We start from the raw sequence: 12,544 nt of genomic DNA, 5'->3' as shown, positions 1-12,544 counted from the left end.
TTTATTTGTGGTATTTCCCCCCCCCCCCCCCCCCCAGGAAGCTGTCTGCAGGAATGCTGTCAGGACTGGGTGTGTGTGTGTGAGAGAGAGAGATCTGACGCCGGCGCTGCAGCATTATCACGGCAGAAACTTGCAGTCGATATCAGGCGAATTGAAGGCTCACTTGCAATCCCACTTAATCTCTGGCTACGTTTTCGAGAATTAACATCATTTCGTAAACGTGGGCAGGGAAGGAGAGAATGAACTGCTTTTGATTTAGAAATCCAACTTTGAGAATATGCACTGACACTTTTTCTCGGGGGCGGGGAAAGATATATATATATAAAAAAACTATATTTAGCTTTGAAACCCCTGTTTGTCTATGTAGTAAAATCAGCTTTCCGCTGAAATTGCAGCGTGTGTGTGGAACAGCCGGTGTCACTGTAGGACGTAAACTGACAGAACTAGCTCCACTCGGTCGCCTAAAGTCTGCAATTGCTACAAGATTATTTCCTCTTTGCTTTTCTCTCTCTGGTTGACTGTCTTGGTTTATTTTCCACCCATCTAAGGGAATTCTGGACTTTTTTATTGTTGTTACAGTGTGCGACTGTGTTATTTTTCTCTCTTTTTTTGGGGAAAAAATAATCCATTCAAGGAAATGCAACATAAATGCTACCACCAAACACCAGCCTTGGGCTGGAGATAACAAGTCGAGAAGCAGCCACCTCGGAAGGCAACAAGATCTCGCAGTCTCTCTCTCTCTCTCACACACACACAAAATGTGTTCTGTATGGTTTCATCAAATGGACTGCAAACAGCCTTTCTCGTCCTTCCTCATCCCCGAACAAGTCTTCTGCAAACCACTGCTTCGAATTTTGACCGTATAAAAAGGTAAGGGGTTTGTGTGTGTAAGTCAAATAAGCTACATGGACCAACTTTGGGGATACAGTAATTGGTGAAAATAAAACCAGTTTATTTTGAATCCAACTTCCCCCTCCGCCTCCCCACTCCTGCTGAGAAATATTTTACTTGTTGGAACTGTTAATACAAGGGGGGGGGGGGGGCAATGTTGTTTTTAAGCATCAGAAATAAACATTATGATCCATCACCCAATCGGAATTTCATCCTTTCCTGTGTGTAAGGCTGATATCTGTCAAAGTTTCTAACACACAACCAGAAACTCTCAATTAACATCTTGCTTATTGTTATCAATGAAAACAGACCGACTCTAAATCCTTTGCTCATCTTGGCAAAATAATGTCTCTTCTCATTTTGTGTGTGCGCGACTGAGCTGCGTTTAAAGGAATCTCATCTTCGCAGCGAGAGAGAGAGATTAAATTAATTCGCAAATTCTTGTGCAAGATAAAAAAATATGCTGAGGGGGAATAGGGATCATTTCTGGAGTTTCTGTCTCCGAAGTGAGGTTTGTTGCAAGACGTTACAAAAAACTAGCCATTACAGAGCGGCATAGGTGTTAACCCCAGCTGTAAAAACATCTACATTGAGCTTTGAGTTCTATTATGTTATGCAAAATCTGTCTCGATTGTATGTCAATTAGGTTAATTTAATGCAATTATTTGTTTCATATTGGGAGAGTGTGTGGAGCAGATCTCACTAACAGAATTAATGCAATTATCTCTGACAAGTGAACATGCTGTACCCAGGTATGTGTGTGTGTGTAAAAATATGTGCATGTGTGCTTTTTTTTTAATTGTGTAGAACTGGAACGCAGATTTAAAGTGAATGTTTATCAAGTCACCATCCTGTTTGTTGTGATATTCAGAGACACAAAGGTTGCCTCTTTTCTCTGGGTCCAAACATATCATTCAGTCTTCACTCAAAAATGTGTGTGGTACAGAGGATCAATCTCCCACACACATGAGTGTGTTGCACCTCACCCCTTCCCCCCACTACACAACTTCCCCCCTCCAACCCTCACAAACCCCTCAATCCCCTGGGCTCTGTTACAGACTGCCCAGCACATGGTAGGGGAGGTGTGTGGGGAAACCTTTTGCAGTTGAGGTAGGGATGGGGTGGGTTGGGAGGTTGGTTTGTCTGTTAACTATTATCGCAAATAATCTCAAACCAGTATTCAAAATTGTGGCTGCTAACTGTGTGTGTATGTATATGTTTATATGTGTGTGTTTGTGTGTGTCTGAGTGTGTGTCTGTGTGTGTGTCTCTGTGTGTGTGTGTGTGTCTGTCTCTGTGTGTGTGTGTGTCTGTGTGTGTGTGTGAGAGAGAGAAACTGCTAACAGCCAGGTTAAGAATGATGATTTCAAGCAGCAACTGAGGGCGCACTGGAATAGCCACAGGGAGAGTGGACCCAGAGGGACAGTGATGAGTTAATGATGGGAAGGTGGGTGGACGATGGAAGGACACAGTATATGGGCTGAATGGCCTCTGTTATACATGGAAGGCCAGTGCCTCTTGTGTTCAGTGGACTGTATGGGAAAACTGACTGCATGAGGTACTGACATCGGGTGAATTACTGATCCTGACAGCAGATTTAAAACTCCAAACCTGAGTTAATAACTCATTTTAAACATTATTCATTTCTGATTTTTAATGAATTGAATCAAGGTCTGCACAGGTTGGGGCATCAGTTTGACTCTCTCAGGATAATCAATGATTAAATTGGTGGAGGCATGAGTCAGAGAAGGTTCGGATAATGTGACTGTCACCTTAACCTGTGTCAGCCTGTCATGAGTAACATGTACCTTTGGGATCTGAATAGGTTCTAATGTTCAAGAAGCTGGTGATCATACAGATCAGCCATGATCTTATTGAAGATCTGCTCGACTTGAAAGGTTGAATGACCTCACCTTATTTCTGTTTTACCGGATATGTTTCCGTGTTCACTTCATCGTAGTGTTGGGATCAAGGTTGATGGCCTCCCCCCAACTCCCCTGCTGTGAAGAGTCTCCTCTTGTTGAGAATTTTGATTTGAAACGCACAATACCCAAATTGGGTTGTAATCTGTTTGAGCATCTATGTCACCTTTACCACAGTCCATGTTGTCATCACTACCGGCTGTACCAGCTTCATCACCATTACCATGAACAACAAAGCAGCCCATTTGATTGGTATCTCATCCCCCAACTTCAACATCCACTCCCTCCACCACAGACACTCAGTAGCAGCAGTGTGTACTATCCACATGGTACACTGCAGAAATTTACCAAAGATCCTCACACAGCACCTTCCAAACCCAAGATCATTTCCATCTGGAAGGACAAGTGCAGCAGATACATGGGAACACTACCTCCTGCAAGTTCCCCTCCAAGTCACTCACCATCCCGACTTGGAAATAGATCACCGTCTGTTCAGTGTCACTGGGTCAGAATCCTGGAATTCCTCCTTAAGGACATTGTGGGTCAACTCTACAGCACACAGACTGCAGCTCACCCCCACCTTCTCAAGGGACAATTCATTGATCCAGGTACGGAATGCACTGCCTTACAAGTTCAGTGGAGGCAGATTCAATGAAAGCGATCAAGTGGACATGGGAAATGATGGATAGACATGATGTGCAAGGATATGAGGTAAAAGCAGGAAACCAGAACCAGATAACAAAGATCTTTTGGTACAGACGTATCAGGCCAAATGACGTTCTGGGCTATAACGCTCTAATTTTGTGAATTAGTGATAACCAATAGATACTGGACTCACTCAAAATTGGAATTAAAGAAAGATTGCTGATCCCTCCTTTTCTAAAAGAAGTTTCATTTTTTTCCTTGTTTTATTTTATTTTCCTAATTTATTTTCTTGCACCTTTTCTGCAGGATGCTAGGGAATTGGTGGGGTTATTTCTTCTAAGGATCCTACTGCCCTCCAGTTCCCACAGTGTAAGTGTCAGCACATTTCTGTTTAAACCATAAATGGCATCAGAACTGAGCTTGATCCTGCATCACCCACTTCCCACAGAGCCCGAGATTCCCAGGCTGTATCAGAATTGCCACCGCACAGGCTGTGAAAGCTGTCTGTCCAACTGATAATCTTGAAGTGATCCAAACACTGCTGCTGATATTTCCTTGTAGCTGTTTAAGCTTTGGACTGTGTGGTCCTTGTAATCACTGCATGCTTACCACAATGACTCAGGAGGCAGTAGCCAGATATAGTTGCCTCCCAGTCTGAGCTGCGAAGCAAAGCAGTCAGTGAGATTCCTTACTTGCACTGACGTCTGGAGATGGATGGGTTACCGGGTTAGTTTGTGTGGGTGCATAAGTTATGACTTATGTCCCTTTCAACCTAAATCTTGGATTTAGCGTCATAAAGTTATTACCAGTTCACCATTGACTCAAGCTCATTCTCAGAACAAATCAGTTGGGCCAATTCCCACATTCTGTCCCCATATACCTGTGAGTCTATTTCCCTCAAGAAGGAGAAAGATTAGATTAGCGACAGTATGGAAACAGGCCCTTCGGCCCAACAAGTCCACACCAGCAGTAAGGCAGCAGTGCTAACCACTGAGCCACCATACAAGAGGACTGCTGATGCTGGAGAGTCAGAGTTGAAAAGTGTGGCTCCGGAAAAGCACAGCAGGTCAGGCAGCATCCGAGGAGCAGAAGAGTCAATGTTTCAGGCATAAGCTTCTATTTCCCTCAATTGCCAATCCAATTTCATTTTGAAATCCGGGGTCATCTCCATTTCCATAAACTTCCTGGGCAGGTCATCACCACTTTCTGTGTAAAACATTCTTCCTCATGGCCCCCTCATAACACTTGCCTCAATTTATAATAAATAATACAACATATGATTTTTTAATAATGTAATAGAACCCTAAACTCGCATCATCAGTTCATTGGAAGACCTTTACTTTGCCCGTCTCATGTCAATCAATTATGGTTTTGTACACCTTTACCAAATCTCCACTCATTCCATTTTTCTTCAAGAAGAACAGACTCAGTTTCCCCATTCTAAACTTTCAACTAAACCCTCCCATAATTTTGGTAAATCTCCTTTACACTCACTCAAGGGCCCTCAAGTACTTCCTGGAGGATGGTAGCCAGAACTCTAGTTGTCTAACCAGAGGCTCAGAACAACTCTCCTGTTTTTGTACTCAGTCTCTGTGTGTATGAAACCCAAATGCTTTGCCATTCTCTGAATATGTCCTGTCACCTTCAAAAAACAGTTGGTGAAAATTGTAAATCGATTAAAACAAGAATAAACTGAATGGAAATGAATCAAGCGTCCGGCAGCAGCAATTCATTTGTAATTGACACAGGAGATTCCAGCCATCTCCGTGAGTGGGTGAGAATGTGATCGAGAGGATTCTTCATTGTATTTCCCGTCCGCGTGAATATGAATCCCTTTTCTTGGCATCCAGGTCTGTCCATTGTGTTCCCCGTGTGAGCAAAGTCTTCAAAGGCCTCTCGATCTGTCTTTTGGTTTATATGGTATTGATTTCAATGGGAAAGGAGCCTGCCCGTTGGGTAATGGGATCACAGAGCTAATCAGGTCTGGGAACTTTACTGTGCAGGCTGTTTGGAAAGTGTATTCTCTGGTCTGGGAGTGTCTTGGCCATGTCTGGTTTCTTTGTTAGTCTGTTTGGCTAAGACTGGGGTATTGGGGTGTGATCTGTCTGTGTCGGCAGGGTTGATCTCTGTGGTTCGCAGACCTGCTTCTGTGGTTCTTATGTGGTCATGCTGTGGGTGGGCAGGATGGCAGATCTTTCTCCCATATAAGGTTAGAAGTGGGGATGTTTGCTGATGATCACACAATGTTCAGCACCATTCGCGACTCCTCAGATACTGAAGTAGTCTGTTTTCAAATGCAGCAAGATCTGAACAATATCCGGGCTTAGGGTGACAAGTTTTGGATGGCCCTAGGGCTCAGTGGTTAGCACTGCCACCCCACAGCGCTAGGGGACCAGGTTCGATTCCCATCTCAGGCAACTGTCTGAGATGGATTATCCACTGTGGCTGAAAGTTATTGGAAATAATTGAGTCTTGTCTTTTGCACTGATGTCCTAGGCTACCCCCAACATTGACGATGGGGATATTTGTAGAGTCTCCACCTCCTGTTAGTTATTTAATTGTCACACTATTGACAGCTGGATGTGACAGGACTACAGAGCTTAGGTTTGATCCATGGCCTGTGGGATTGCTTAGTTCTGTCAGTCCTATGTTGTTCATGCTGTCTGATGAGTAAGTATGTTGTAACTGTGTTGTAGCTAGAGCTGACATCTCATTTTTAGATAAGTCTGGTGCTGCTTCTGGCTCACCCTCTGTGCACCTGAATATTATCCGAGGAGGAAGGTGAGATAGAGAGGCCGAGATTGATAAGTTCTTGATGTCACAAGGTATTAAGGGCTACGGGGAGAATGCGGGTAAGTGGAGTTGAAATGCCCATCAGCCATGATTGAATGGTGGAGTGGACTCGATGGGCCGAATGGCCTTACTTCCATTTCAATGTCTTATGGTCTTATGGTCTTAAAGCAGGAATTCAAGAGCTTGGAGCCCAGGTGACTGAAGAGGTGACCTTCAGTGATGGAGCAATTATAATTGGGAATGTGTACATTGGCTAGAATGAGAGAAGGGCAGATATCTCTGAGGGATGTGGAGTTGGTGCAAGTTATAGATCTAAGGAGGGGAGAGGCCATGACTGGATTTGAAACCAAGGATGAACATTTCACATTGTTAGATTAGGTTAGATTACATTACAGTGTGGAAACAGGCCCTTCAGCCCAACAAGTCCACACCGACCCGCCGAAGCGAACCCACCCATACCCCTACATTTACCCCTTACCTAACACTATGGGCAATTTAGTATGGCCAATTCACCTGACCTTGCACATCTTTGGACTGTGGGAGGAAACCGGAGCACCCGGAGGAAACCCACGCAGACACGGGGAGAATGTGCAAACTCCACACAGTCAGTCGCCTGAGGCGGGAATTGAACCCGGGTCTCAGGCACTGCGAGGCAACAGTACTAACCACTGTGCCACCGTGCCGCCCAGGAGTTATTAACAGGAGTTAATATCAAGCTGTAGATACAGGGAACAGGCCCACAGGAAGCGAATCAAAAACCATTCAGTTCTGACATTCAGTCAGATCATAGACAATCAGGATCTTAATTTTGTCTAAAATCATAAATTGTTGGAGAAACTCAGCAGGTCTGGCAGCCTCTGTTGAGAGAGAGAGGCAGAGTTAACTTTTGAGTCTGGTATGACTTCTTCAGAACAGGAGTCAGATTAAATTCAAAACATAAATGTTGGTGCTAAGATGCTGACAGAGCTGCTGAAGATTTTGCCTCTGATCTCCTGCATCTGCAGAAGTCTGCGTTTACCTTAATTCTATCAACCTGTTTGTTTTCCGTAATTCTGAATTATCCCTGCCCCACAAATATTTATCAACCCGTATTTAAATATTATCAATTAATTTCCAATCTCAGCATTGTTTTGGTGGACAGCAGTAATAGTTTCCATATCCTTTTTGTGAAGAAGTGTTTACCGACATTACCCTCCCCCGATCAGCCTTGACTGTTAGGATTCTGCCCAGTTTCTCTGGGATTTCCTGCTGGAAAAAATACTCCCTCCTAAAACTGTTAATCACCATGAACCTCTCAATTATATCACCCTGGAATCTTCAATATTTGAGGAATACAGGCCTTGCATTCATAATTTAACCCTATTAATCCCAGTAACATTCAGGTAAATATGTGCTGGGGGGTCTCTCCTCTGAGCTCTCATCTCAGAGCAGAATCCTATTTTTCCAGAATCCAGGATCTAGCAGAACTGGATCCATTCTGGTCTGATCGATAGAGACTGATTGCTATAGTGAGTCAAGAACTGAAACAGCATGGTTTCACATGACTCTCAGGAGGTTAGAAAGTGGCACATTTGCTACTCCAAGCTTCACCCTGGCCAATGGTTATCGGGAAGGAAGAGGAATGATTCAATAATGTCCTCAAAGACTGTCTGAGCTAATGCAATATCCCCACTGACTGATGGGAATCAGAATGGCTCAAACTGGAGAAGAACCACCCCCAAAGGTGACAAACATTTCAACACCTCCAACAGGCAGAGACTAAACACATGCAGTGAAGGGGTAGGTAAAAATCTGAACCTTTAACCCAAACCCATCTCTTCCAACACCAGCTGCCCCATTTGCAGCAGGGTATGTGGATTCAACATTGGTGTCATTACCTCAGATGGAGGTGGGTGCGCTCAGTTGGCTGGATGGCTGGTTTGAAATCTGTGAATGATGCTAACAGTTCCCACACTAACTAAGTTTAGTTCCCACACTAACTAAGGTCATTCAACCTCTCCCCTTGCATGAGATATGGTGATCCTCAGGCTAAGCCATCACTCTTTAATGACAGAGCAGCTCTCTGGGACTATGGTGGCTTTATCTAGTCACATCAGGGCCCCCAACTCCAGAGCAGAAGGAAGTCACTCTCAATCTTGAGACACTCCCTTTTCTTCACCAGTTGTCCCCACGTTGATGTTAGTCCATCTCTTTACTAGGATGCTCCTTAGCTGTCTCCAGTTCAGACGTTCCATTTCCTTCCATAACTACCAAGGACTTTCATCCCCATAACCTTCTACCCCATTCTGCTTCCTAGTGTCTCCAGGTCATGAGTAGTTCCTTAAGAGAACGCTAGCAGGGTTGTACTATTTTGGGAATAGAGGCATGAAGATTAAAGAAACGAGAGCAAACACTTAAAAGGGAAAGAAGGCAAGTTAAGCCAAAAAGTTGCAACCAGTTGAAACGTTACCACCGTGGCAAAAATGAGAACTGCAGTTGCTGGAGATCAGAGCAGTGCTGGAAAAGCACAGCAGGTCAGGCAGCATCCGAGGAGCAGGAGAATCGATGTTTCGGACAAAAGCCCTTCATCAAGAATGAGGCTGGGAGTCTTGGGGAGGGAGAGATAAATGGGAAGGGGGTTGCACTGGGGGGAAGGGAGCTGAGAGTGCAATAGGTAGGTGGGGGTGGGGTGATGGTAAATGTTACCACCGTGGTTCACTTCAACTGTCTTAGAATGTAAGCAAGGAAGGGAGGGTGGGAGAGAATTCATTAATTGCTTAATCTTTAACAGAACAAAGATTTAAATTTCTTGAATTTAGGGAGCAAATGCAAATTAAGGTCCGGTTTGATGGCCAGCTCCCTGTGAAATGTATCCGAGATTCTATGGGATAAATTCTGCAAATGTATACCTACTCCTGATGTATACTTTCCCAGTTGTGTATTTTTTTCCCAAATGTACTGCAGTCCCAGTCTAGAATGAGGGGACATGATCTAAAAGTGACAGCCAGCTCCTTTTGTGAGTGAAACCTGGGAATCCCCTTTTCTCACAAGATGGAATCTGGATTTGCTTCTGGAAAAGGTAATTGATGCTAGGGCAGTTGTTTAAATTTAAATTTGAGGTGGGTGCATTTTTGCTAACTACGGGTGTTAAGGGATAGGGAAAGGTGGGTGTGTAGAATCACTCATCAAATATGTAAGGGGAGGTAATGGCCAGGTGGTATTATGACTGGTCTGTTAATCCAGAGACCCAGGTAATGTTCCCATTTATCTCTCAGCACCCCCACTCACAAGCCTCACTCCTGATGAAGGGCCTCTGCCCGAAAACGTTGACTCTCCTGCTCCTTGGATGCTGCCTGACCTGCTGTGCTTTTCCAGCACCACACACTCAACTGATGTTCTGGGGACCCCAGTTCGAATCCCGTTACAGCAGATGGTGGTGGAATTTGAATGCAATAAATGTCTGGAATCAAGAGTCTAATACTGAGCATGCAGTGATTGTTGGGAAAAACCATGTGATTCCTTGAAGCTGTAGGGAATGGAGCTGCCATCCTTACCCAGTCTGTCCTATGTGTGACTCCAGACCTACAGCAATGTGGTTGACCCTTAACTGCCCTCTGGGAAATGATCATTGGCCCAGCCAGTGACACTCACATCCTGTGAATATATTATGATCTCAATAGGACAGTAAGGTGTAGGAGCAGATTTAGGTCATTTAGCCCATTGGGGCTGCCCCACAATTCAGTGACATCATAGCTGATCCGATCATCCTCAGTAATCCCACTTTCCCACCTTTTCCCCATAATCCTCATTTCCTTTCCTGATTAAAAAAAAATCATCTCAACGTTGTCATTGAGCTACATTCCCATATTTATTTGCCTATTGCTGATGTATATCTCCCTCGTTTTTTTCCTGCGTTTTGTCTATGAGCTGGTAGTTTGTGATCTGGTGGTTTACTCTGTGTTACACATTGAAAACAATAAATGCTGGATGATCACAGCGGGTCAGGCAGCATCCATGGAGAGAGAATGAGCTAACTTCTTGCGTCCAGTTGAATTTTCATCAGAGCTGATGGGTGCATGAATCATAGAGACGTACAGCGCGAAAACCGACCCTTTGGTCCAACCTGTCCGTGCCGACCAGATATTCCAACCTAATCTCGTCCCACCTGCCAGCACCCGGCCCATGTCCCTCCAAACCCTTCCTATTCATATACCCATCCAAATGCCTTTTAAATGTTGCAATTGTACCAGCCTCCACCACTTCCTCTGGCAGCTCATTCCATACACGCACCGTGCTCTGTGTGAAAAAGTTGCCCCTTTGGTCTCTTTTAAATGTTTCCCCTCTTATCTTAAACTTATGCCCTCTACCTTTGGACTCCCTGTCCTAGGGGAAATGACTACTCACCCTATCCATGCCCCTCATGATTTTAGAAACCTCGACAGGTCACCCCTCAGCCTCTGACACTCCAGGGAAAACAGCCCCAGCCTATTCAGCCTCTCCCTCTCAAACCACCAACTCCAGCAACATCCTTGTAAATCTTTTCTGAACCCTTTCATGTTTCACAACGTCTTTCCTGTAGCAGGGAGACTGGAGGTGAATGCACCAGAATTGAGTGGACACTGGTTCTGCTCCTGTTTATGAGAACAGGAACTGGAGGAAGGGTTTGGAACTGGAGGGAGTTCGGAATAGAGGAGGAACATGAACTTCCTTTCAATGTGAGTGAGCAGATTTCAGGGGCTGAGTGGAAGGTGAGGCAGAAAGATGTCGATGTGTGGGATTGCTGCGAGTGACTGTAAAACCCAGCGCGACGTGAACTGTAAAGCAAGAAGCTGCTGCAGAATTTCACTTCATTCACCGATACCCGGGAGATTCTGATGGTGCCCAAGGGATGTTCCAATGAGCAAACTGGAGCATTCTGCCTCGTGTTAATTCTCCCTTTATCTCTTTGTCTTGTTTCGACAGTCGTTCGTCCTTATTATCTGGGATCATCACAGACAAACCTAACCTACCTTTCATGTTTCCAAGAGCATGCCCCCTGTATGTTTCAGCCCTACTTGAGTGCCTACTGTCTGAATATAAGACATTCAAATGAACACTTGGCGAGCAGCATGCAAGCGTGGTGGCTCAGTGGTTAGCACTGCCTCACGGCGCCAGGGATTCCGGTTCGATTCTAGCCTCGGGTGACTGTGCGGAGTTTGCACATTCTCCCCGTGTCTGTGTGGGTTTCCCCCAAGTGCTCTGGTTTCCTCCCACAATCCAAAGATGTGCAGGTCAGGGTGGACTGGCCATGGGAAATTGCTCATAATGATTAGATTTCCTACAGTGTGGAAACAGGCCCTTCGGCCCAACCAGTCCACACTGACCCTCCGAAGAGTAACCCATCCAGACCCATTTTCCTCTGACTAATGCACCTAACACTATGGGCAATTTAACGTGGCCAATTCACCCGACCTGCATATTTTTGGACTGTGGGAGGAAACCAGAGCACCCAGGGAAAACCCACACAGACACAGGATGTGCAACTTAGGTGGATTGGCCGTGGGAAATTGTTCACAGTGTTCAGGGATGTGCAAGGTAGGTGGATTGGCTGTGGGAAATGGAGGGTTACAGGGATAGGGTAGGGGTGTGGATCTAGGTTGGATGATCGGTGTGAACTCAATGGGCCGAATGGCCTGATTCCGGACTGCAGGGGGTTCTGTGATTCTAAACAATCATTCAGAGGAGAATGAGAGCAACTCAAAATGTTCCTGAGAGTCTGCCTGTCTTGATGTTGAAAGTGACTCTTTTTTAATACCTCTCATCAGAGCCTTGTTGGTGTTAATGAGTTCTGCTCCAAAATACAATTGCCAAAAGCTGTTCTACATTGACGCACAGTAAGGATTGACCTGTGTGTGTCACTTCTGTTTTGTTTCAGGTGTCTGTTTCTAAAGACCAAGATAAGGGCTTTTTTTTAAACCTAGATGTTTGCATTTGTATAGAAACAATTTGTTATTTATTTTCAGGAAATCATTTACGTGCCAACCCTGCATTTGTATAGTGCCTTTAATGTAGCAAAAGCCCCAAAGTGTTGCAATGAAGAAAGTGTAACTGAATCATAGAAGGAGTTCTGAAATAGGGTCAGTGGACTTGAATGTTAGCTCTGTTTCTTTCTCTACAGATGCTGCTGGACCTGTTGAGTTTCTCCAGCACTTCAAGTTTTTGTTTCAGATTTGCAGCATCTTGGAACGAGGCATTAGATTAGGCACGAGATCGTGGTGCTGGAAAAGCACAGCAGGTTAGGCAGCATCTGAGGAGCAGAAGAGTTGATGTTTCAGG

General features: G+C 44.8%; 1 protein-coding gene across 4 annotated transcripts in view; it reads left to right on the top strand.

The window, feature by feature from the left end:
* The first annotated feature begins 238 nt into the window (after positions 1-238).
* The window catches only part of LOC122542112 (voltage-dependent T-type calcium channel subunit alpha-1I), a 483,496-nt gene continuing 471,190 nt past the window's right edge, over positions 239-12,544 (top strand). For 3 of the 4 annotated variants that reach the window (XM_087978229.1, XM_087978227.1, XM_087978226.1), the window contains exon 1: positions 239-870. In XM_087978229.1, the coding sequence (XP_087834355.1) occupies positions 770-870 (101 nt within the window). In that variant the 5' untranslated portion in view covers positions 239-769. Of the gene's footprint in view, positions 871-1,533; positions 1,644-12,544 lie in introns of those variants that run through there. The other variant, XM_087978228.1, reaches the window with a different exon arrangement.

The sequence above is a fragment of the Chiloscyllium plagiosum genome, unplaced genomic scaffold (assembly GCF_037043375.1).
Source record: "Chiloscyllium plagiosum isolate Xiang-an unplaced genomic scaffold, Cpla_swu_hap1 HiC_scaffold_33, whole genome shotgun sequence".
In the NCBI taxonomy this organism is placed as follows: Eukaryota; Metazoa; Chordata; class Chondrichthyes; order Orectolobiformes; family Hemiscylliidae; genus Chiloscyllium; species Chiloscyllium plagiosum.
The sequence above is the reverse complement of the archived record's forward strand: the minus strand, read 5'-3'. Positions and strand labels throughout refer to the sequence as shown.